Source organism: Lampetra fluviatilis, chromosome 4 (genome assembly GCF_964198595.1).
Source record: "Lampetra fluviatilis chromosome 4, kcLamFluv1.1, whole genome shotgun sequence".
Taxonomy (NCBI): domain Eukaryota; kingdom Metazoa; phylum Chordata; class Hyperoartia; order Petromyzontiformes; family Petromyzontidae; genus Lampetra; species Lampetra fluviatilis.
In genome coordinates this window covers 2990322-3011908 of record NC_136278.1, presented here as the reverse complement: position 1 = coordinate 3011908, position 21587 = coordinate 2990322, and the positions used below count along the sequence as shown (strand labels likewise).

The following is a 21587-nucleotide window of genomic DNA, read 5'->3' as shown; positions in this document are numbered from 1 at the left end:
TACGGCGCCCTCTGGGCTCGGTGTCAAAGGGAACCTGGCAGCCACTCCAGGCAGCTTTGACCCGTGGACAAAAACAGATAAAAATGTTTTTTTACGAGACTTTTTCAACAACTTCAGCTTTAATCCGTGGTCAAAAACAGATTTAAACATTTTGCGAGACTTTTTCAACCACTTTAACTTTGATCCGTGGTCAAAAACAGATTGCAATTTTTTTTACCAGACTTTTTCAACCACTTCAGCTTTGCCCGTGGTCAAAAACAGATTAAAAAATCTTTACGAGACTTTTTCAACCACTTCAGCTTTGACCAGTGGGCAAAAACAGATATAAAAAAGATTACGTCCATGTCTTTGCTCAATTTATGTCAAAGGTTGTTATTTTTTAAATCACCGTTTTGTATTTATTTTTTGCTCTCCCTCTGTGTTCAATGTGTTAGAAACCCTCCAACCACTACAGCTTTTACCAGTGGCCAACAAGTTAATTTTTTACTTGAATTTGTTTTTAAATAACGTCCACGTCTTTGCTTAATTAATGTAAAAATGTACTTGGATTACCTTTTTGTGTTTAGTTTGTTTATTTTTGTGCCCTTCCCTCTGGGCTCAATGTGAAAGGGAACCTCCAGCCACTCCAGCTTTGACCAGTGGCCAAAACCAGATAATTTTACTTGATAAAAAAAATCACCCTTTTGTGTTTAGTTTTTTGACCTTCCCTCTGGGTTCAATGTAAAAGGGAACATCCAGCCACTCCAGCCTTGACCAATGGCTAAAAACAGATACTCTTAACGAGATTTTGTTTTTACATAATGCCCAATGAATGTCAATGCTTACTTTTAATCAACTTTTTGTGCTTGTCTTTGGGCTGTACGCCTTTTGGCGTCCTCTGGTCTAACACCGTTTGAGACGAGGCTCAAAAGAAAGCTGTCTCTTTGTTGTTTGCATTCTGACCACAAGCAGTGGTTAATGCAGACATGATTCCTTGTAAAAGGTTTCAGTTTGGTGTTTTAACATCTTAACACCTGTTTTGTTGCCAGAAAAAAATGGGAAAAAACCTATTATCATACCTCCATTGTCTTTTCACCGTCCGAGTGTTTGAGCCATGCCATCGTGGATAATTGGCATAGATTGAAAAGGTTGATCAATTATGATTGTCATAAACAGACATACGGTGAATCCCTATATTTATTAAACTTTTCTGTAAAATATCTTGTTTCTGTGAATAGCCTGGGAGAGATCATGTTTGCTTCCTAGGCTAATTTTTGTATCATCACCATCTTCATGGCAGTTCCTACTCTGTAAATAAGTTGTGTATTTTTACATTTCAAACTAAAGTTTAAAGTGTTGTACATTCGTTCTGATGTATTACATGGAAAGTTGTATTGCAGTTCGGGACTTATGAAAAAGTTACCCTCTGCTTACTTCAGAGTCCAAATATTTCAATGCATTACACTCAACTGTCCCCAAATCAACAAAGATTGATTCACTACAGTTACTGTGCCGTATGAGCAATCATCTAATCCAAAGACATCTTCTTGTTAAACTGCATTTTTTAAAACATCCACTCCACTTTCACCTTGCAGCGCGTGCCATGACTGGTGATCCAGAGCTGCTGGTGTCTGATGGCTATGGTTTGTTGGCCATGGGTGGTGTTTGACCATATTTTACTTATATTCTTAAGTCTTTCGGTAGTCACGTAGACCCAAGAATAAGAATTTCTGTCGTCACGAAAGCTTTAGGTCAACAAATTTTACTTACCATGCTGTTCAGGACAGGTCGGTGAATATGTTGTCTCACCAATTGCTGGAGATCAAAACATGGGTGCATCTGTCCACTCTCGTTACTTATTGTCAACAAAGCAGTGCCCCGTTGCAGAAGCCATGCAAATGTAGACCAAATATTTGTAGATATTAACCAACTTGTAAACGAGGGTAAAACATACTCCACCACAAGAGAGGTAATGAATATCAAGGTCAAATGGGGGCCTTCACCTAGCATAAATATCAAATGCAAACGGACACAATCTATCCACAGGTTTTAGAAAATCTAAAAACAAAGAATATACTTTCTGGCTCAATTTTTATAACCATTAAGCACGCCAATATGCAAAGTGTTACCAATGAAGTTATTCAACACACACATTAGAATGCAACATTTATTTTATCCAAAGTTCAGTACACATTAAGCATATACATTTTTCAAATAAACACAAAACAAATTTACACCATTTCAACAATATAAGCATCTCAACATCACAGCCTTGTCTCTCTTCTAATGGTCCTCTCCAAATGTAAGACTTAAAAAAAAACATGTTCTGTACAAAACCTTAAAACTACAATACATCATACGATATTAGAAATAACCAAAAAAATCGCTGGCTGGCACGTGGGGGCATCACCATCATCCCACAGCGTCGAGCGTGGTTGGTGCGTACTGACGTCATACAACCCAAGCTCGACCCCGGGCTTGTGAATCCGGCGCAAATGCGAGGGCAGTGCTCGTTCAGATGAAACTAAATATACATTCTCCCTTTCTTCCCCTGGCCGATACTCAAAAGGGGCGGAGAAAACACATCGTAAAATATCTGCATGCCAAAATGAACGCGAGCATCTCCAGCTACGTTGTGACAATGATTAATGACTGTGGTAACATTTAAGATAACATTATGGTCTTGTGGTTACATATTTAGAGCACTATGCAGCTTAACAAAGCATTGGGAATACAGCCAGTCAGTGGCTTAAAACATGTATCTATTATAGTTGAACTGTCACAAGTACATTTGTCTGATACCTACCAATGGATCCAGAATTTTATCAAATGTTGATGCTGTTGAAAATATCATGTGGGAAATGTAACTTTGCTAATTTGTAATATTGTAATGTCAATCAGTATGTAATGAACAATACGCATAGAATTATTAATCAAAGATGTTTTTGCGATAAATGGTTGCTCCACAGCTCTGACCATTTACAATTATCTGCGAACAATTTGAACCTACAATGCAGATTTTTCCTCACGGGTTAAAACCTAGTGGGCTAAAATTAACTTTCAAGACCAAGTGGCTCACCGTTGCCAAGGCCGTACACATACGATAGAGGAAACTAAGTGAGAACTTGGCCTTTGTCCTTTTCGTGATGGCCTGGTGATGAACATCCACCAGCTGGGGGTAAAACAGTGACGAGCATCCTTCCCTACTTCTTCATCTTCATGTCAGCCTCAATGGCAGACCGACGCCCCCTCGTGCCCACATCCTGGACAGAGAGTCATTGGCAAAGGTCAAGTATTACCTTTGCAAACACCACTTGTGCGGTGTAACACTCTCGCTTTTAAAAGTGCCGTACAAAACAACAAGCATAATATCACACTCATACAAAATATACTTAAGCACAACACACAATCACTCTCAAATTGTTCTCGGCAAGGTAAGGTAATTTACCCTTTTTACCCGGTAAAAGGGTAAAGGTGTCGACATGCCAAGGGGTAAGGTAAAGGGTAGGATAAAGGTAGCGCGGAAGAATTACCCGGTAGGGTAAATGTAGCGCGAAGTATTACCCGGTAAATACCTTGTTTACCGCTCGCTAAAAGCTCCGTGGCGCAGTCCGTGGCCTCCATTTAAAATTGAAATCATTGAGAGTATTCTATATGAATAAAGCGCTCTACCTACAATTTACCTGTTATAAACCTTTTTTCATGTATAGTACCCCAGTAATTACCCTGTAATTGGGTAATTTGTAAAAGGTAGGGTAAAGGTAGGCTCGTTGCTTTTGACCTTTTACCTTACCTTGCTAAAGGGTAAAAGGTAAGGGTAGAGTGATTGTATTGTGGTAAGGTAAAAGGTAGGGTGGTAAAGGTAGGCTCGTTGTTTTTACCTTTTACCTTACCTTGCCGAGGCCTACTCTCAAATACAGTATATATCGAAACAATAAGCCGCCTTTCTCCATTAAATGGTGGTGACGCTATCACTATGCTTGCGCCAGGCTAGATGCACTTAGGGGCCACATGAAGTCTGAAAGGCTCACTGGCAGGTCATGGGACAGACCCGTTATGGGTTAACAGATTGAGATGACCAAAGATGCACCACCTGTGCTTCCCAGTGTGCTAACTTCCTGTGCCTTTGCCACCCGGTGCTCTGCTCGTTGCTGTGAGTGTTGCTCCTCTGCCCTCCATTGTTGTTGGAAGGCAATTGCCTCCAACTACCCAATTGCACCCTTCATGAGCCTCCTCCAGAGGTTTATTATCTGTCAGTCCAATCAGCTCCACATTCTTTTGTAACAAATCAGGCCATCTCTTCTCTAGCCTGAGCCATGCCTGTTTAGCCCGCTCAATCTGGCCAAACAGAAGCTGCGTGGGCAGCCAATAGCTGAGCATGTGGGCTTCATGACCCAGCCAATGAAGCCTTGCCTGCCAGAGCTCATTAATGGGACTGTGGCTAAATCTTTCCAAGATCTGGAAGCTCCTCACACAAATGAAGTCTGGTTGAACCGAAAAGGGATCATAGGTAGGTCAGCCACAATATTTCAAACCAATACAGATGTTCCTTTAAAGGGGTCCATGTTTCGTAACCAGTGGCCAAAAATACTTGGAGCTTTGTATGCAGAAATAGGCCAGGTAGCTGCCACACAGCGTTGAAAGAAAAATGTCACTCGACTAGAGCTGGTCATATAAACACACAGTCCAGGTATAGAAATGCCTCCATTCTCTTCACATGGAGAGTTGAAGGGGAAAAGTATTTTAGGCCATCAAATACCCAGGTAAGTATTGTGTTTTAGTGGGGCTGATGATGAAAGCCCATAAGGATGCACACATTGCATGCTCACACACACAGTGACTAACAGATTAGCGTGAACACAGGTGCATACTTACAAATAAGGACAGTAGGAATGCAGGAGAGCCCATACTGAGGATGTCCTGTGACGAAAAAAACGACAATATTTTATAGGACATCCAGCAAAGTTGGTATAATGTTAGGTAAAAAAACATGAATTAAAATCTTTGCTCCAGCAGCTTGTGCCTCAAGCATTTCAGAATATATTGCTGCAACGCCAAGGAGAAGGGAATGAGAGAATTATTGGAATCATTCAAGACTTGACAAAGCATTTTTTTCTGGCTTTCGGTTATGTTAAGGCATAGACGGCGAGTTACATTTAATTTGCAACTCCATGATGCGTAGCTTAATTGCAAAGCAAAAAAACCAAGAGAATTAAGAAATTGAAGCGGAAAATCGAAGCACAAAAAATGCATTGTATTTGATCGTGCATAATTACAAACATGTGGTTGCGTCAGACTGCCACCCCTGCTACTGCTCATGGAGAAAGCCGACGCTCGCGAGACGGCAAACCTGTGAGACAGTGTCTGCGTATGCACCTGTGTGCGACACACACAACCCACGCTTAGCGCATCGATATCCAGGCACGCGCACAAGCTGTCGATCTCGCACAAGCTCACAACACACACACACTCCACGCCTGTCCGTCCCCCCAGCACCAGCCATGGGTCCATCCGCTCACCCAGCTGCCCTTATATTTTACAACCCAGACTTCCAGGGCACACATGCATTTGGCTGCAAAGGAGCATTTCATGAAAGCAACATAAAAAGTGGTGGTGAAAACAAAGGCGCAATTGAGTGTTTGTCGCTACGAATTTTGAAACGTTCAAAAGAAAATATGCTGCTGTCTGAGGAAAAACATGTTTGGCAACAGGATTATTTTTCATTCAAGGATTCGTCAGATGTTTGCGATCACACTCATGCATACCTTCTCCAGGGATTCTTGCTTCTTGGCTGGGTCTCGACCCCGCAGAACCTTAGCGCCCACACTCGATTCTGACGTCTGCATAATCAGCTGGGTCGCCAGAAATTGCTGCTCGAAAAAAAGTGAGAATGGATATTTAGCAGTTTTTATAACAAACCTAATGCTGCAACAAAAGATGGACTTAAAAGAGACCATCAATCCATAAAAATACAAACATCCCATTTATAAACAATGCGTTGAACTCAAAGTGAGAATGGATATTTAGCAGTTTTTATAACAATCCTAATGCTGCAACAAAAGATTGACTTAACGAGACCATCAATCCATAAAAATACAAACATCCCATTTATAAACAATGCCTTGAACTCAATATATTGGCAAATTTTGTGTGATCTTAACACATTGTTTCCTCCAGCTGTACGCGAACCGACCGCACGCAGCAGACGAGCCGGGCACGCGTCACTACCTGCACATGCTCCATGACATCGCGCTGCATCTCCACGGCCATGTGAAACACGTCGTGGTCCGAGCTGTTGTACATTATGGCGTTCTGGAACATGAGCATGACGTCACGCTGGAACTCGGCCGTGGTGCGGATTGCGCCATTTTCAATGTTCTTCTTGATGGTCGACAGGTCCATAGGCCTGGGGGGTGCAGTCCACCAGGTGAAAATCATTTAGAACATTGCACGGACGAGTATGTATTCAAATGCGAGCAAAACTCATGTTGGAATAAGCATTTGAAGACATTTGTAAACAGAAAATGCGTTTGATGGCGTTGTGAGAAATGTGATGCGAGATGATATGTGATGCTAATTCAGCAGCAATTTTATTCAGGTACAATCTGCTTTTCAAAACATGTGTAAGCGCACCTGTGGACGATGGAGTGATATCCAGGGGCAATGTCGTTGGTCACCGGTTGTAAGAAAACGTTGGCATACCTGAAAAAAATGACACATTGAGAGTCAAAATAAAAATCGTCGATGCATCATTTTGTAGGTGCAAGATATGTAAAGATATTCATAGGACACAGCCCACAACTATATTGGAAAATGAGCACATGCTTAGAAAGTTGATTTAACAGAATTGTTTTGATAAGCACACTTACTTGTGGTTGGCCGCTGCCCGCCAAACCAGCATGATGGACTTTTTCCAAATTTTCTGAGCTTGGAGTGCTTCTGGATCTTCACTGCCAATGGAGCTAAACAAAATAACAAGCACGTCACGATGCGTCAGCAGAAAGAAACGAAGACCATGTCATCTAAACATTTTGATATTCTCCCAGAAAGGACCAAGGCTTTGTACAAGGCAAATGTGTTTTTTTTCCATAAAGATGAATATACAGTAAAACCTTGGATTGCGAGCATAATTCGTTCCGGAAACGTGCTTGTAATCCAAAGCACTCGTATATCAAAGCACTCGTATATCAGTTGTGATCACGTGACGCTCGGCAGACAAAGCGTATACGTACTACTCGTATTGCAAGACCTCGCCCGTTAATCAAATTAATATTCATTTAAAAAATGTGCTCGTCTTGCAAAACACTCGCAGACCAAGTTACTCGCAATCCAAGGTTTTACTGTACATCCTCCTGTTATAAAATAGTAACATTAAACAAGCTGTATTCTTTAAGGTCTGAATGTGTCCATTAAAAAAACAATAACAAATAGCAACAAAAGAATGACGTGAATTGGATAATTTACAGCCCTCTTTGTTCATCCACTGCAGGATAAAGGCCTCCCCCATATCATGGGAGTTGTTTGGCCATACATTATTGAGCTGATCATTGCCGGTCGGTTAAGGTGATTTACAACATTACCACCAATAAAATCTGCTGTAGAATCGTCCATGCAGCCCAAAACACTGATTTACTAAGTTAAATATGTAAACCGTACTTAGCATGGCATGAATTACATGATGATAGTGGCTCCCAAGAGCAGTCAGGAGTTCGTTGCCAGGCTCAGAAGCGACGTGGTTGTGGAGGCACTCCAGATGTTGGCATCAAGGCCCTGGGCTGGAACCCGAAAGAGGTTAAGCTGAATTTTAGAGATTTCTGCATCGAAACAAGCTCCTGACCACTCCTAGAAACTACGTTCATCAAATTAGTTCAATATCTCTGTGCTGAAAGTGCGTATATTTTAACAGTGGGAATGTAATAATTGAAATGTCACCCACAGGTGGCTGAGTGACTAGAAAGAGGACGAAACATTGAGCTCACAAAAATGAAATTCTGCGTTCAAATCCAGGAAGCCACCTGTCATTAAAACCAGGTTCTTAAATATAGAAAGTTGATGCTCTCAGCCAGGGCAGAGATGACTGCACACAAAAACACTAACACAATAAATGTGGTTCTGCACTTGATTTGGGTAAAGTATCCCCCAAAATATAGTTTCTCATGCAACCAACATTTCCATCAGTGCCAAAGCAGGAGGAGAAGTGTGCCTCCTACTGTGTGTATCAGAGGTGACCTGAATGGATTTCACAGGTAGCTCTATGGTATCCGCTTCCAAGGACCGTTCTCTAACACGAAGGTTCACGCTGCTCTGAGTGACATCTGAACGGATGCTACATTTCATGACACCATACCGATAGCACAAATGGCATAAACTTACGGGGAAAAATATCTAAAACATTAACAATGTTACAGTGGTGTGGAGCTGTGTTGATGGTGGGAGTGAGCGAGACGTACAACTGCGAGGAGGCAGGGCTGTTGGGCACCGAGTCGGTGAGGCTGGTGGAGGGCATGTGCAGCGTGTTGTGCATGCTGGACCCGTCCTCGCTCTCACTGGCTCCGTGCTCCATTACCTCCAGAATGTCCGTCTCGCTACGCTCCTCCTCGATGCTACCGGCCTCGCTGCCCACCTCCTGTGCGCAGGTGGTAGCCCCAAATGTCATTATTCATCATCAATATCAATTCATCATCATCATCACTTTGCTTGGACAGCCGGGGTCCTTTACGTTTATCCGTGAGGACCTCTGCGTAGGCCCTCGTTCCCAAGTCTCAATAACAGCAACAGGGGAGGAGTCAAGGCCAATTTGATGTATCCAGGATGACGGCGGTGGCGGTGGCGAGGTCTTGACCGGGTCGGTGAGGGACGTATCCCTAATCTGATGTAAATGGTGCGCTTCGGGGCTTTAGAAGCAGAAGATCGTTGCAATTATAAAAATACGGGGTGGACTCCACGTCACAGCAAGAGTAGCATTATTCACGCACACCCAATGTAGTAAAGCGATGTGTGTGTGGCTTGTCAACTTTGTTCACCTTTTGCTGCAGTTTCACAATTTTCTTGACCATGCTTCTTTTATCTGTAAAAGAATACAGAGAATTAAAAGCTGATGTTCTATTTTCCCACGTAAAAGTATTAAGCACTTATCTACATGATTTGATACTGTCAAGAATCACTGCAAAAGTGCATTGTGTTATTTAAACAGAAGCATCTCCTGGTGGGATTAAACAAGCCTGGATTCAACTAAATAAACTGAGAAACAACCAAAACCAAAAAAACAGAATGATAAAAATATATTTCATTTAAAGTAGGATAAATCAATTCCCTGTAAGTCAATGGGCGTTATATTGATATTATAACGCAAAAAGTCATTATCCTTGAAATTTGCTTAATGAAAAAAATGCTAGTGACCAATAGGTTTCCAAGCTCTTTTGACTTTTCAAATATCAAGAAATGTATTAACTATATAACACGTAGCCTTTAGTGACCAATATAATGATTCGGCAATGATTTGTGGGTCAGATCGTGCAAGTTAACTGACGTCACCTGACGTTTTGGGCTTGTGCTCAGAAACTGGGTTTTAAAATGCATATTTATACTTTGCATGATTAAAAAGCTGTGGAGCAATTTAATGCATGTATTGTTTGGGTTGAGAATTAATATCCAGATTTCCATTGATGCATTTTTCCAGCTCTAAGCTACAGTGATAACAGATTGCAAATGTACGGATCAAAGTTGTGGAGTATATCACCACGTGGTAAAGGATGGTAGCTCACTTGGGCGGCCTGGCTTCCTGCGTATGCCCAGCGGAGTGTCTTCGCTTGGTACCTTGGAGCTGGTGCTGCTCGCTGGAGAGGCTGGATCAGAAGGCACTGCCTGTGCCAACACAACAAGACGTACGATCATAAAGTTTACGCATAACCAGGTTATTACACTTATAGGAAGTTTTAAGCCGCTTTGTTTTAGCTCGCTAAACCTTAAGCCACACAGAGTTAGGGAAACGCAGGCTGGAAAAGCATCGTTCACTTGGTAAAGGTAGTCTTAGACCAAGCTTTCTCCGATAGCCGAGGAAAGCAATTAGCGGTTGGCACAAATGTGTCAGCAAACTTTGTTTTTGCATAACAAAAATGTAATCCATATCAAAAGACAATTATAAAAAATAGATTTCAGGGCTCAAATAAGTGGTCTGCTAAATCTTTAAAAAAGTCTTGTTTAAAAATACTTTAATAATACTTTAATAGCCCTTTGTCAATCCTATGCTGGATGAAGGCCCCTTTTATATATTTCAAAACCATGGGAGTTGTTTGACCGAACGTCACCACCCTGGTCAGTGTGAGTTAGTATAAGGTGGGGCCCCAGAGCCAGTTCAGACATGTGAGCCATGAGATTCAATACAACTCACCGGCGGTTTCATCACACAGTGCTACCAATTTCCTTTAGTCGGTATAATCTTTCGTCCAATGGATATGTTCTCATGAAATAAAATTACGATCACTTAATCTGTACTTATGCAGCGACATTGGGCGGCAGTCCTGGATTCTTGCCTGCTCTTGCTTGCTCCCCTCCGGTTCTGGCTCGTCCTTTTTCACAGTCACCTCGTCGTCCTCCTCTTCTTCGGGAACAATGTCTGGAATCTGGTGCGTCTCCACCTCCTCTGAAGCCTCAGTCGTGCCCTCACGCTTGTTTTCTACATCGACAAGGGGCTCAGTCTGTGCCGTCGCCTCCAGGTTAGGCTGCTCATTTTTCTTCTGTTCAACATCCTCAACCACGCCCTCCGTAGCTGGGTCTGCAGCTTGGATCTCCGTTTCATCTTTGGGTTGAGTTACAGGCGAGGTCGGCTGTGGGGACGTGTGTGCCTGGACTTTGGGTGATGCCAATTGCTCAGCCGGGGGATCAGCTGCTTCACACTTGACCTGGGGAACCGGTTCCACGGGTGGAGATAGTTTTGCCGCTTCGACTGCTATTTCTTCATTTACCTCGGGAGGCGGCTGTAAAAAAAAAGCATAATTTAGTTGTCTTCAAAACTATCACTAGGTTCCAAGACTCTGAGCAGGATCCTGCACTAAAGGTTTGGCTAACTTCATTTTAAGGCGAAATCCTGCATGTAGCAGGAACCCAGAGTGCCCTTTAAAAAAAACCCATACGTATGCAGAGATAACAAAAACCTACACCGTCATCTCCTGGTCACCTGTGCGTTGCAACAAAATTTTACTGTCTGTGGTTAAAATACAGTCAGGATTTTTTTTATGCCAAAACAAACTCAAGAACACGAGCAAACACTTGTGGATACAAAAAAAAAGTGAAACAGGTACCATAAAGGGCTGCACCAGACTTGGCTTGAGCTCTTCTTGGCTGGGTGTGGGCAAGGGTGTGGGTGAAGTATCACGTGCAGGTGTGGGCATGGGTGTGGGCATGGGTGTGGACATCAGGGTGGAAATGGGTGTGGCCATTGGGGTGGGCATAGGTGTGGCCATTGGGGTGGGCATCGGGGTGGGCATGGGTGTGACCATTGGTGTCGGCATGGAGGTGGCCACGGGGATGACTATGGGGGTGGCCACGGGGGTGGGCACGGGAGTGGGCACAGGAGTTGGCACAGGAGTGGCCACAGGAGTGGGCACAGGAGTGGGCACAGGAGTGGGCACAGGAGTGGGTATGGGCAATGGTGTAGATATCGCTATGGGAGCCGGTATGGGAGTAGATATGGGAGTGGATATGGGAGTGGATATGGGAGTGGATATGGGAGTGGATATGGGAGTGGGCATGGGAGTGGGCATGGGAGTGGGCATGGGTGCAGGCGTTTCAGGTGGAGTAGAAAATATCTCCTCTGCCATTCCTTCTTCCTCCTGAGCAATCTGAATCTGCAACAAAAAAAAAGCAACATTCACAACTGCTATTACAAATGTATATGTTGCAACTGTATACGTTATACAAATGTAAGTTACGTAAAATATTTAATACAAAGCTGATTTTTCACAAAAGTGTTTGTTCTGCACACACTCGTCTGCTCATGGTGTATAATGTAAAAATTTTGTGTACAAAGTCCATGGCAATGCAATTTTAATGATGCCAGCTGCATCAGAGACGTACTTCCGGATGAGATGGGGGGCTCTGCTCCTCTAACAATGCCTTCTCCTCCTCACTTCCAAGGGGAATATCAATGTCCTGCTCCCCATCCTCCATCTCGCCGAGCACATCCCCATCCCCATCGCCCATCGCCGCCTCCTCCACTTGAGGCACGAGTGCCTGCTGCAGAGACTCCACCACCACCTCCTCCTCCACTTGCGGCTGTTCGGTCAAAACCTCCGCTAGTGGCTGAACTTCGACCCTCGCTGCCTCTGGCACCACCTGCTCAAACGCACAAGACATTGGCAGCTCTTGCACTTGGCCAACAATATAATCCATGCCAAGATGGATTCATGAAGAGCCTTTTATAGGTAAGAAGACAATCTCAATGTGATTAGATATGACACTGACCTCAGCCTTGGGAAGCGCAGGGGGAGCGAGTTCGCTTTTTGGCTGTGGAATAATCTCCTCTGCCAATGTCACTGCTGGCTCGGATGCTGCTGCTGTGGCGTCCGTCGTCAAAGCGGCCGCATTAACTTCTTGGGGCGCCATTTCGGCGGCAGGAGCCTCCACCGCCGGAGGAGCCGTGACAACGGCAACGTGCGCATTGCTCTCGCAGGGAAGCAACAGCCTTTGTCCCACGACGGTGACGCTCATTTGTACGTCGCTTTGATTTGCCAACACTGAAATACACGGCGAAGAATGAGGAACAATTGTAAAAGGGAAACCCGAAAAATTAAGATAATTCAAAGATAACGTGAATTCAATAACCATGAAAAAATAACTCGGCCATGAAAACAAAATAAACTGCCATTGTAAAAAAATCACAATTTACAAATGTGCAAAAAACATACATTAGAAATGTAATATTTTACTTTTGCCCGCTTCCTCCTGAGCTTGTTTCAGCACCGGAATGGGCTCAGGAATCTCCGAGATCCTGAGTGCAACCGCAGGCGCTTCCATTGGCGGTGTCTGGAAAACGGCGATTGCTGCAGGAATTGGCACTGCAGACAGCCCAGATTCCAGCAGTTTGGACAGAGTTGGTGCCACTGGATTATGAAAGGAAAAAGACCAAAAAGTGTAACCGACCAATAATAATCTTTACTTTATCAAGCGCCTTTCATATCAAACTATCTCAAAGCGCTTCATGTAAAATTTATTAGAAATGCTCAAGTATCTCTAAAATATAATCGAAATGGAGTAAAAACCAATAACTACACTTGTGATATAGATAGAATGCAAACTACGATAAAATCCAATAATTACACTCAAAGTATAGGTAAAACCCTTGCTAAGGGATTGCTAAACAGCTCCCATATGTTATACTATTTCCCAGTATCCTAATAAGATGCTAACCGACCCTCCCAACCTTTTGCACAACAATGAAATAAATAACCGAGAAGTAAACTTCATTTGTTTTAATGTCAACATGTAAGTGTGTGGTGACCAGCTGGAACCAAATAGTGCAGAAGAATAAAACATCTACAGGCGTTGCAAGGTAAGAGCTCCAACTGACGGCAGAGACGAAGAAGCAGAAGAATTTGTGCAATGTGTCAGTGACAAAATACGAAGTGTGTGGTGCACTGTTGTGTTCACCTGCAGATGGAGGGCCAGGTGTTATGGTAAGGATAGGGGATGGGGTGATAGGCATTTCATGCAGAGGAACAGGATCAGCTTCAATGCCTGTTTCTGCGAACGTGCCCTCACCACACTTCTCCTAGACATGGCAACAAAGACAAATACGTGTGGTGTTTAACTAAAAGAATTGTTCAATTTCTGTCGTGAGCATATATTCAGATGAGCATTGCTCACCAGAGATTGGAAGTGCCAACACCAGAAGTAGACATTTTTGTATCCCTCATGCTGATGTTTATGAACACACCAGGAACTAATTTCAGGCCGAGACAGCTAAGTGGAGACCAAGGATGCATGCAGATACCACTTGCCACTGGTGATCAAGTTTGTAACACAGTGTGCAATGTGCCAAGTTGGCATAGTAGGGGGCACAGATGGTGCATCAGCCAGTCATCTCAGTCAGTCAACCCACGGCACTTGGGTCCGTCCCGTGAACTGCTAGCAGGCGTTCGACACTTCACGTGGCCTTTATGTGCACATAGCCTGGCACAAGCGCCGTGGTGACGTCACCACCACTTAGTGTCGAATGGCGGTTGTTCTTGTTGTTAATGTGCCACCATCTCCCACGATATATGCCAAAAGCTTGATTTAGCTTAATCAAGTGTTACAAAAGTGTTATACCATTTCCCACATTTTCGTAATAGCTATGAGGTTAAACAGAACATATAAAAATATAAGAAACTACAGTATCAGTAGTATACAAAGAAAACTCATAATGTTCATCAATAAAACTCCCTTATAATATAAGAGCATATCATGGGCAAGGGTCAGTGCCTGAAATGGCAACATATTTTCCATTTTTCCAGTATGCACGGCAGTGTTAATGCCAAACAAGGTGGGTTTTACGAATAAGGTTTTTCCCCTTTTTTCTGGCAACAAAACCGACACCTTTTGCAACACCATATGAGACTAGGCCCTTTTGGCGTCATCTGGTCGAACACCATATGAGACTAGGCTCTAAAGAAAGCTGTCTCTGGTGTGGACCAATCAGTTTCAAGGACAATGCATAAATTATCAGAGTATTGTTTTTTGTTTGCATTTGACTGAAAGTATTGTGGTTAATGTAAACATGATTCCTTGCAAAAGGTGTCAGTTTTGTTGCCAGAAAAAAGGGAAAAAACCCTATTAGTATATTTTGGTACTGGCAAAGGAGGTCCCATGAAGGTGGGGTTTTTTTTTGGTAATGAGGTGACGGTGTAACCTTACCGAGGTTACGGTGCCGAAGGATGGAATCCCGTTTTTACGCAGAAGCTCAGTCAGCGGCGACTGTGGGGGGCTCGGTTTCTGTACATCTATGGTTGCTGCTTTCTTTGCTAGTGAATCGTCAACCCCAGGCGCCGCAGTGGGAGTCGAAGTCACAGGAGATGAAACTGCTGGTGTCGTCACCGCAATGCCACCCAAAGGAGGCTGAATGAGAACAAAGAAACGCTGTTAGATTCTTGTTTCAAATCATCATCAGCCATGCTCAGTCCACTGCAGGATGAAAGCTTCTTCAAGATGTCACTATCTCTCACGGTTCTGCAATATAACAATCCACTCAGCACTTGCTGCACGGGAGCTGATATCATAGCTCCATCTTCATGGTGGAAGTCCTCTCAGGCGCGTTGCCTACTTCCGGCTTCCGTCCGTCTCAACCACTGGCCATCATCCCCTTCTTGCGACGTATTCTTCCCAAGACCACTTACTTTTCTAAACAGTTGTTTTCAAAACTACTTGTGAAGTCAGCATTTTCAAATACAAGTTTATTGTTAATGACAATAAATATTTCCAAGCTTTATTCAAGTACCTCCTTGGTACATGCAGTTATCATTTTCGAAAGCGAAACCATTTTGGGAAAATGTGCGTGTATTTTAGATATCTTTTCACGGCTATAATATGTTCGATCTCATTACACTTACCACATTTCGGAAGGTGGCACTACCTTAAAACTGTTCAAGCATTAATTTACGATGTGATACCACAAGAACAAGAGTTAAGTAGCTGATCAACTCAAACCGAACGTATTTTACAGTTCCAATAAAGAATGTTCTTACTTGTGCCATAACCACGTCACTTCCGGAAGCCACGTCAGAGCTTGGAGAGTCCAGGCCAGTAGTTGTGGGATCTGCTGACAAGGTACGAATGCTAGCCAATGGTCTCTTGGGGGCATTTTTGATTGCCATGCGAGCTGTGAATAGCAGACACCAGAATGCATTGTTGTATTAAATGGGTACAAAACCTTCACACAAAAAGTAAACGTTTAAAAAGCTTTTGCTAATGTGAAAATCAGTTTTTCACTCATTACCTTGATATGCTTCTTCTACAGCTTTCCTTTTCGCTTCCGCCTCTTCTTCATCTTGTTTCTTTCGACTGCAAATACAATACGATTATTGTCACGAAACTAAACTGAGGCAGAGTGTATTCATATTAAAGACATGATAAGTAAAAACTCACGCGACAATGTCGTTCCAGATTTCATGCAGATTATGGTCCAACTGCCCGTTCTGAACCAGTTCCAATTCATGTTTTAATTTTCTGTTGGAGTAAAAAGAAAATCAGTCCACCACACACCATGCTAACAAAAATAATAATCTGTGTGTAATGGTGGTGGTAGAGGTTGGAGTGTCTGAAAGCAGTACACACTTGTATCGTTCTTGTATGTCGCGAATGCTTTTTGTTAGCTCTTCAATTCGTTCAACGGTAAGCTTCTTAACGATCACATCTTCAATGGTTTCCACCACTTCTCCACGCTCACCCCTCTTGCGCCTGCCATTCAACAGTTCAATGTTTTCAGTCAATATCAAAACTGGCAAAAAAATTATTCTATGTCTGTCTTGAACACAATTCATGTAAATATCACCGATGATTGACCAATACACACGCATTTTGGTGACACAAGTTGGCTCCAATCAGGTAACCCCGGATGCCGTGGAATGCCTTACATAAGTACAATTGTAGCTCATTTCTTTTTTTTAAACGCCATACAAAAGATGCAGAATGTAAACATTTAAATTACAATGTAAACACGTGGCAACTATTTTCAAGGTGGGAAAAATAGTCTTACTTAGGTGTCTCTGTAGTTTCCAGTAGTTCAGAATACTGAGATGCACAGTGCTGCGGAAAGGAAATAAAATGTTTAAAGACTTCGAAGTGTAAAAAAGAACAAAGGGAATGCAAATTCTCAAATAACAAATTTACATATAAACAAATAAAGGTGGATTATAACTAACTCAGAGGTCGCAATCGGGTACCCGATACCCGTACCCTACCCGACCCTGGTGCGGCCGGGTATGGGTACGGGTAGGCCGTGAGTCACTGGTGAGTAACCGTTTGCCACTCATTTCCCAATGTCTTGTCTCTTCTCACAATTCAAGTTCCTAGAAACAACCCACCCGCGCCTGCAACATGGCTTCATCCCAGAGGTCGCAATCAGGTAACCGATACCCGGCTACCCATTTGCGACCCTGGTGCGGCCGGGTACGGGTAAGGAATCAAAACCCGTTTGCGACCTCTGGTGTAACTATGGCTGCAAGTCTCACCTTTTGTGAGAACCAGTCTGGAGGCCTCCCGGGTTCTGCAAATGGCTTGATTGCTCGACTTACGGAGACCCTGTTTCACACACAACCAGTCAAGCATGTAAGGACACGCAACATTATTTTATTTGAATTATCATGTACCGTACACACTGGTGGATGAGGGCCTCTTCACGCAGTCAGGGTTATTTGATCCAACTTCACTTTGCTGGTCAAAACATGAATTGTAAAGCGTAGATGTCGGAACATAGTGGAGTACAACAATGGTTTGTCAATTTAACACGTAGGCTTTCGCTAACAATATCATCCATAATAGAGGTTTTATGGGTTAGATCGCGTAAATATAAATGTGTCGTTAAACCCGCCAACACCTGACACAGCCAATTAGTAAGGGTTGTCAAGTAAACAGAACATGCCAATCCATTACTAGTAGAGCACACCAGTGTGTTGGAGAGCAAATCCGCAACATTTAGAATCGGCATGTTCCATTTAAGTGACAAACCTTACTAATTGGGTGATGGCGGGTTTAACGACACATTTATATTGACGCTATCTAACTAAAAAAAATATATATACTATTTACTACTACAATGAGCCAAGAATCTCTGTGTGTCCCGCGCGTGACGTCACTCCACATCGGTCAGCCCCCCTCATTAATACTCATGAACAGTATTCTTTGGTTCTTTCGGTAAAGTCACGTACATAGAAAAATAATAATAAAGGGAATAAAAATTGTCACTCCACATGGGGGGGCGAGGCGCCTCCTCCCCCCTCCTCAGCGTCAACTTACAACGCTCACTACAAAGGTAGAACCCTCACGTCACGCGATCTCCGTTACGCTATTGAGACATAGAAATAAAAAGGATGTCATGATGAACAAGGGATTATAACCTTTAAATGAAAAAGTCTGTGTCACCGCGGCCTTAAAAATTGCACAAGAATTAATGCAATAAATATCACGTCGCGGTCTGCTTTTCGCTTGCAAGTTTCAGATTTAATGAAATACACCCGTCCTTGGACGGGCAAAAGGCGGTTTGTGCTTTCGCTTCCCTCTGCTGACCACCAAAGTCGGCCGCATATACCCACCCTTATGACCGTAGCCTCATAGCCCATGACCGTAGTTACGCAGCCTAGGCTACGTGGGCTCCAAATACAATAGTATCGAATAATACAAACCAGTTTTGATCGCCACTTCGCATGACGGAGGAGGCGAGGCAGAGTTTTTCCCGGATAGACCACTCCTCCTGAGGCCCCACATTTTGTAGCTTGTGTTCTAACGACAGGTAAAACACCAGTGAGGATTAGTGATCATAACAAGCATGCAAAGATGCGTGAATCACTCATATGCATCGAACTGTGTTGTGGGGGCATCAATCATTTTCCATTCATTCAGATTAATGGGGGAACGAATGAGACAGAACAAGACAGTACACTGAGACATGAAAGTGCCAGTAAAGTGAAAACAGAACGAGACAATATAGACGTGACGTAAAGTACTCGCAGTACAGACTACTAGAAACAGCGAGCAGGCAGATGGATAAGATACAGCACAGATGAGCCGATGGAGTGAGGACAGTGCATGTGACACTGCAGACCAAAAGACAACAGAACGGGGGTAGACAGTACTGTTTAAAGGGCATATGAGACAGTACAAATAAAAAACAGTATGTACAAACAAGGCAGTACGGACACAATGAGATGAGAATACACACGGAGCGGTACAAACTAGGCCCACGATACAAGGTATACAATACGTGCATACAAACGACAGTATAGACCGCAAAGAGGAGACAGAACAGGGGAGAGAGTAAGTAATGACGGCTACGACAATCAGCGATGCTCTTCATTGCAAGGCTCGGGGGCTACCGGGGGCCCCCTGGTGGCCTTTCGTGTGGCCCCTGACAATACAGAAAATATAATAACAGAGTTTTTCACATTTTTTCTGGCAACAAAACTGAAAGCTTTTTACAAACCCATTTTGACTGCAAGTATTGTGGCTAATGCAGACATGAATCCTTGTAAAAAGGTTTTAAGTTTTGTTGCCAGAAAAAAGGGGGAAACCCCTATTATTATATTTTGGTACTGGCAAAGGAGGTCTGATGAATACATAAAATGTGAAAACACTTCTTGTATGATTCTAGATTTGAAGCTTTCGTGACTGCAAGGATTCATACTCTTAGGTTTTTCGGTAAAGTCACGTAGGTAAAATATCAAAATTAATGAAAATAAAATAAAACAAAGATCACGACGTTTCGGAGGCAACACAAGTCTCCGCCCCCCTCCCTCCCGATACGTTCCATTCATTGGCTACCACATTCTGATGAGCTACCCCCCCCTCTGCTCCCCCTTCCAACTTGCTTATAAGGGATTACATCTTGAATCATTGCCTCACTTGATGCAGCTAATTCGGCTGTGACGGTCCCACCTGATGACGGAGACTTGTGTTGCCTCCGAAACGTCGTGATCTTTGTTTTATTTTATTTTCATTAATTTTGATGTTTTACCTACGTGACTTACCGAAAAAACCTAAGAGTATACTTCTTGTATGCAGGCGGTGTGACGGCCTTCGACACTCTGATGTCTTATCAGCGAAAAGTGTCCACCACCTCTGGAAATGAGTGAACAACTGTTTTAGACGAGGCCGAGAGGTTCTAGATTTGAAGCTTTCGTGACTGCAAGGATTCATACTCTTAGGTTTTTTCCGTAAGTCACGTAGGTAAAATAATACAAATAAAATAATAAAAAATGAAAATAACTAAATTAAATCACGACGTTTCGGAAGCAACACAAGTCTCCGTCATCAGGTGTAACTGCTCCAGTAATTTTTGTAATTTTACTGGAGCAGTTACACCTGATGACGGAGGCTTTGTGTTGTTCCGAAACGTCGTGATTTAATTTAGTTAATTTCATTTATGATTATTTAATTTTATTATTTTTTTACCTACGTGACTTTACCGAAAGAACCTCAGAGCATGAGGCCGAGATGGGCAGACACTGGAGTACAAATAAAACTGGCGGTGTAGCTGATCATAGTTATGAATGTACACGGTGGTCCAGACGTCTTGTGACCCCCCCCAATTTAATTCTGTAAAACTATAAACTATTTTATTTCTATAAATATGTATAAAATTTTATTATTTATTTCATTTTTTACTTACGTGACTTTACCGAAAAAACCTAAGAGTATGAATCATTGCAGTCACGAAAGCTTCAAATCTAGAATTATAAAAAGTAAGATTAATTTAAAACAGAAATGAATGTCAAGGAACACAAATGTGAGGGGTCAATGTGGAGTGGGGGGGGTCAATGTGGCAGGGTGAGGGGTCAATGTGGGGTGGGGGGGAGTCACAATACATCTAGACCACCCTGTACAAACGAGACAAAATAGCCTTTACAAATGAAAGAGGGAAAATACGAGACATCCAACAAACGAGGCACTACTAATGCGTAATAAAACCCTGAATGTTGTTAAAATAGTTAAGGCGATTTTAAGATTTACAGCTGGAGAAACCTAAGAATCGTACGAGCGCGGCTTTTGCAATAAAGCGAATTATACCGAGTATAATTTTACCCAAACGCTTGTACAACGTAAAGCGCTTTCCCCTAAACTTATGAACCAATTATACGCAACAGAAATAAAAATGCGCGTCAATTCTCAGCGTTTCAACGAAAGTGAAAAATAAAAGCCTGCGGGTAGGCCTCAGCAGTACGCGCTTCTGTTTAATTATATTTAAAACGCGTGACACACGCACATTTCAGTTTTTGTGTGAGTGTGGTGGGGGGTGGGAAACAACAGCCGTCTAAATAATGTAGTAAATAATTAGAAATCGTAATATTTTTTTAAAAGAAACTAAAACGCGCGAGTGTTGTGGGACTCACTGCTCGGGCCCGGGCCCGCCATGGCGAATGAGCGCGTCACGTGACTCGCTCCTCTTCATCGACAATAAACACTGCAATATACTCTTTGTTTTTTTTCCGATAAAGTCACGTAGGTAAAACAATAAATAAAATTTAATACATGAAAAAACTCAATTAAATCACGACGTTTCGGAGGCGACACAATAAAAACATGTTTTACCTACGTGACTTTACCGAAAAAAACAAAGATTATGAATCCTTGCAGTCACGAAAGCTTCAAATCTAAACACTGCAATGTTGCCACCCCCCCCCCCCGATATTGGGTGTTTGTTTATTAAGTAAAACTAATATTTTTAAAGATTATATTATATATTACAATACTATGTTACACTACACTACTATACACTACACACTACGCTACTATACACTACACTACTATACACCACACACTCCACTACCATACATTATACACTACACTACCACACACTCCACTACCATACATTATACACTACACTACTAAACACTCCACTCTTATTCATTACACACTCCACT

General features: G+C 42.7%; 1 protein-coding gene across 3 annotated transcripts; it reads right to left on the bottom strand.

The window, feature by feature from the left end:
* Positions 1 to 2132: 2132 nt before the first annotated feature.
* Positions 2133 to 21099, bottom strand: BRD8 (bromodomain containing 8). 3 transcript variants are annotated; one of them, XM_078855357.1, is made up of 24 exons: positions 21057 to 21099; positions 18354 to 18450; positions 17184 to 17253; positions 16709 to 16758; positions 16288 to 16410; positions 16099 to 16179; positions 15950 to 16014; positions 15699 to 15832; positions 14872 to 15072; positions 13627 to 13747; positions 12906 to 13079; positions 12442 to 12713; positions 12055 to 12312; positions 11280 to 11825; positions 10512 to 10955; positions 9744 to 9843; positions 9003 to 9046; positions 8430 to 8605; positions 6849 to 6941; positions 6613 to 6681; positions 6208 to 6385; positions 5745 to 5849; positions 4855 to 4899; positions 2133 to 3242 (listed from the first exon to the last, which is right to left on the bottom strand). In XM_078855357.1, the coding sequence occupies exons 1-24, from the start codon at positions 21076 to 21078 to the stop codon at positions 3183 to 3185; spliced, it is 3528 nt and encodes a 1175-aa protein (XP_078711483.1). In that variant the 5' UTR covers positions 21079 to 21099; the 3' UTR covers positions 2133 to 3182. The 3 variants fall into 3 exon arrangements, with proteins under 3 accessions (XP_078711483.1, XP_078711484.1, XP_078711485.1); XM_078855358.1 differs by having other exon boundaries at positions 8430 to 8602; XM_078855359.1 differs by having other exon boundaries at positions 12906 to 13019.
* Positions 21100 to 21587: the final 488 nt, after the last annotated feature.

Coding starts and splice junctions, on each gene's coding strand:
- BRD8 (XM_078855357.1), bottom strand. CDS start 21,078: ATGGCGGGCCCGGGCCCGAGCA. Junction 15,833..15,949: donor TGTAGAAGAAGCATATCAAG/GTAATGAGTGAA, acceptor TGCTATTCACAG/CTCGCATGGCAATCAAAAAT. Junction 6,942..8,429: donor AGCCCTGCCTCCTCGCAGTT/GTACGTCTCGCT, acceptor TATTTTGTTTAG/CTCCATTGGCAGTGAAGATC.